The 4,269-nt window shown below is 39.6% G+C and overlaps 1 protein-coding gene across 1 annotated transcript; it reads left to right on the top strand.

The window, feature by feature from the left end:
• The first annotated feature begins 3,189 nt into the window (after window positions 1–3,189).
• LOC142163887 (secreted RxLR effector protein 161-like) lies at window positions 3,190–3,803 on the top strand. The gene is made up of 2 exons (XM_075221041.1): window positions 3,190–3,344; window positions 3,407–3,803. Exons 1-2 carry the CDS (start codon window positions 3,190–3,192, stop codon window positions 3,801–3,803), a joined length of 552 nt encoding a protein of 183 aa, XP_075077142.1.
• The last annotated feature ends 466 nt before the right edge of the window (window positions 3,804–4,269 follow it).

A 4,269-nucleotide genomic window follows, 5' to 3' on the forward strand; every position in this document is an offset into this window, starting at 1 on the left:
AACTAGGAGAGGTAGAACATGAGAGAGATGATTTGGTAGTTGTAGTGGTAGATCTTAAAGAAACCATCGAGGATTTAAAGAAAGAAAAAGATGTTCTGACTAAAAAAATTGAAAATGTAGACCATGAAAAAGATGACATGTTTGTGGTAGTTGTAGATCTAGAAGAGACGATTTAGTAACTAAAAGGGGGAAACAACTCTAGGAATAGTCAAAAGGGAAAGGAAGTTGCAAGTGAGGCACACCTTAAGCTTAAACATGAACTCAAGTCTGTGAAATCTAGTCTATGTGCTGAACTTGAAAGAAACAGACAACTTCAAAAAGATCTAGGCAGAGTTAAAAATGACCTAGAAAAATCTCTAAAGTGGACCTGGTCCTCTGATGCAATTACTACCATGTATACAAGTAATTATGGGAACAGGAAGGGAGTTGGGTTCCGAAAGGAAAAGACTCCCTACAATCCACAGAGCAAATATATTTATGTCCCTGATAACTAGCTTTGCACTCACTGTAGCAACACTAGACACTTTCAAGAAAATTGTAAAGCTAGAATTCAATCCCAACAAAAAAATAAGGTTTTTGATGAAAAGGTAACTACTGTTAAGGAACCTGGTCTCTCCATTAGAAAACATATTTTTCCTGCCTGGACAAAAAGAAGATTAATTCTCCCCTTTCCTCACTATAAGGGACCCAAACTTGTTTGGGTTCCTAAGTCTAACCTTTGATTTTTCTGTGCAGGTAGCAGTGAAAGGAAGCAGCCAAAAATGGTATATGGACAGTGGCTGCTCCAAGCATATGACTGGAAGCATTGATGATTTCTTTTCACTCAAAGACCTGCAAGGAGGAAGTGTGTCCTTTGGCAATGGAAAAAAAAGGATACATTTTGGGAGTAGGAAGAATTGGGAAGACACTCACTCACTCAATTAAAAATGTGTATTATGTGAACAACTTGAAATATAGCATACTGAGTGTTTCCCAAATCTACGACAAAGAAAACAAAGTGGAATTTGTGTAAAAAAATGCACAATCACAAATCTTGTGACTGGTGAAGTGGCCCTGGTGGCTAAAAGATACAAAAACATTTATGTTGCTGATTTTGAGTCCTTGCAACATGGGGATCTCACTTGTCTGAGTGCTGTTGATGATAATGCTAAACTATGGCACAAAGGATTAGGTCATGCAAGTTTTACGTTGCTGAACAAATTGGCCAATAAGGACCTAGTCCGTGGCCTGCCCAAGTCAAGCTTCAAAGATCACAAGGTATGTGATGCATGTGTAAAAGAAAAGCAAGTCAGATCCTCCTTCAAGCCCAAAAAGGAAGTCAGTACCTCAAGGCCACTTGATCTCCTCCATATGGATATGTGTGGACCTTTGAGGGTGCCAGTAGACTAGGAAAGAAGTATATTTTTTTATAGTGGACAATTATTCCAGATTCAGCTGGACCATGTTCCTTAGAACCAAGGACGAAACTTTTCCAGTGTTTGCTGCATTTGTGAAGAAGACCCAGGTGAAGATGAGCCATAATGTTGTGTGTATAAGATCTGATCACGGTACAGAATTTGACAATACAAAATTCGACGAATTCTGTGTTGAGAATGGCATAAGTCATAATTTTTCAGCTCCAAGAACACCTCAACAAAATGGTGTTGTAGAGAGGAAAAATAGGACACTTGAAGACATGGCAAGGACAATGTTGATTGACAGTGGCATTGCAAAACGTCTCTGGGCAGAAGTAGTCAACACTGCCTGCTACTTGGTGAACAGGTGCATGATCAGGTCCCTCCTGAACAAAACCCCATATGAGCTGTTGAATGGGAGGAAACCCAAGCTAACACACTTAAGGACATTTGGTTGCAAATGTTTTGTCCTCAAAAATGGCAATGAAGCACTTGGAAAATTCGATGCCAAAAGTGATGACTCTTTCTGGGCTATTCATCACAAAGCAAAGTCTACAAAGTTTACAACAAAAGAACTAAATGTGTTGAGGAAAGCACACATGTGATCTTTGATGAATCACACCACCTATGTGAGAAAGATTCACATGATAAGATTTATCAAGACGGTGAGCAGTCACTGATTCCTGGTGAAGTCATTGATATGGAAAATGGAAAGGCTGACATGATACGTCCAGTCAAGGAATCAAATGGTTATGGTGCAATTGTATCTCCGAATGATGTAGAGGAACCTGGTTCCTCAATCACAACAACTAAAGCTGAGAAGAAAGTTGTTGATGCTGTGCAGGGAACCACAGATGTTGAGCTGAGAAGTGGGACTCATGTCAACAATGGATCACATTGAGAAGAACCTCGACCCTCTCACAATGAGATTCAGGTGTCTAACTGGAAGCACAAAAGTTCACACCCTCTTCAAAATGTGATCACTCCTCTTGACTTAGGGATTCAAACTAGATCAAAGTCAAGAAACTCACTTTCCTTCTCAGCTTTTCTCTCTCAAATTGAGCCCAAACATATCAAGGAAGCATTGAAAAATGTTGACTGGATTACTACAATGCAAGATGAACTCCATCAATTTGAAAGGAACAACGTATGGCACCTAGTTACTCGACCTGCTGACAGAACTGTTATAGGAACCATGTGGGTATTCAGAAACAAACTTGACGAGTTTGGAAACACAACAAAGAACAAGGCAAGGCTAGTAGTTCAAGGCTACAATCAAGAAGAAGGGATTGACTATGATAAAACTTTTGCTTCAATTGCTCGAATGGAAGCCATCAGATTCCTCATTGCCTTTGCATCTTATATGGAATTCAAATTGTTCCAAATGGATGTCTAAAGTGCATTTCTGAATGGTTTTCTAAAAGAAGAAGTCTTCGTCAAGCAACCATCTGGCTTCGAATGTCATGGGCATCCTGAGTATGTTTTTAACCTTGATAAGGCTTTATATGGGCTGAAGAAGGCTCCTCATACATGGTATGAAAGGTTATCAAAATTTCTCCTAGAAAAAGGCTTTACAAGAGGAAAAATTGACAATACCCTATTTCTGAATAAACTGGGGGGGGGGGGGAACATGCCCATTGTGTAAGTTTATGTTGACGACATCATCTTTGGTGGAAAAAATGATTCTCTGTGTGAGGATTTTGCAAAGCTCAAGGGAAGTGAGTGTGAAATGAGCTTGATGGGGGAATTGAATTTCTTCTTGGGTCTACAAGTCTAGCAAACTCCTAAAGGCACAATGATAAGTCAACAGAAGTACATCAAAGAGCATTCGAAGAGATTTCAGATGGAAAACTCAAAAATCATATATACTCCTATTGCCACTGCCACTCGTCTGGACATGGATGAAACTGGTTCTCATGTGAATGAGACCATGTATAGAGGTTTCATTGGGTACTCTTGTATCACACAGCAAGCAGACCGGATATCATTTTCAGTGTGGGACTATGTGCTAGGTTTCAATCTAATCCAAAGGAATCTCATCTGAAAGCTGACAAGAGAATCCTGAGGTATCTCAAAGGAACGCAAGACCTGGTTCTACACTATCCCTCAAGAGATAATTTCGTCTTGATCGGGTGTGCTGATGCTAATTATGCTGGTTATCTGGTGGATATAAAAAGTACTTCTGGTATGGCACACTTTCTGGGATCGTATCTAATTTCATGGGGTACAAGAAATCAAAACTCAGTGGCTCTTTCAACTGCAAAAGCTGAGTATGTGGTAGTTGCCTCTTGTTGTGCTCAATTGTTATGGATCAAGCAGCAGTTAGAGGATTTTATTGTATTTTCTAATTGTGTGCCATTACTGTGTGATAACACCAGTGCTCTCGATATGGCAAAGAACCCAGTTTAGCATAAGAGAACAAAGCGCATTGATGTGCGACATCATTTTCTCAGAGAAATGTTTAAAAAAGGCTTATCTGCATGACGTTTTTCAGCACAGAAGATCAAATTGCAGATATCTTCACCAATGCACTAAGTAGAGAGCACTTTGAAAAGAATTGTTGGGCACTGGGGTTGATAAAATAAAGCTGAGCACCTGGTCCCTCAATGATTGACTATGAAAGAAATGAACAAGTAAAATAGCTAAAAAGTACTTTCTGGCACGTTCTAACTCATTTCTATACCATTACAAGCAAACACGCATGGCAATTACAGAGCAAACAAGAAGTTAATGGTATTGCATTTTGGTACAAGGGATGAGGCTCACATTTACTAAAGTAGTCAGGGAACCTGGTGCCCTTGACACAGGTTAGTAGTTCCTTTGTCCTCTCATGAACAACTTTTTAACGGCTGAAAAAGTGCCACGTCATTAAAAT

The sequence above is a fragment of the Nicotiana tabacum genome, chromosome 9, assembly GCF_000715075.1.
Source record: "Nicotiana tabacum cultivar K326 chromosome 9, ASM71507v2, whole genome shotgun sequence".
In the NCBI taxonomy this organism is placed as follows: Eukaryota; Viridiplantae; Streptophyta; class Magnoliopsida; order Solanales; family Solanaceae; genus Nicotiana; species Nicotiana tabacum.

Excerpts from the sequence above, each read along its gene's own strand:
- LOC142163887 (XM_075221041.1), top strand. The coding sequence starts at position 3,190 with ATGATAAGTCAACAGAAGTACATCAAAGAGCATTCGAAGAGATTTCAG. Across the intron at positions 3,345-3,406 it reads ATGTATAGAGGTTTCATTGG|GTTTCAATCTAATCCAAAGG; the intron begins GTACTCTTGTAT and ends ACTATGTGCTAG.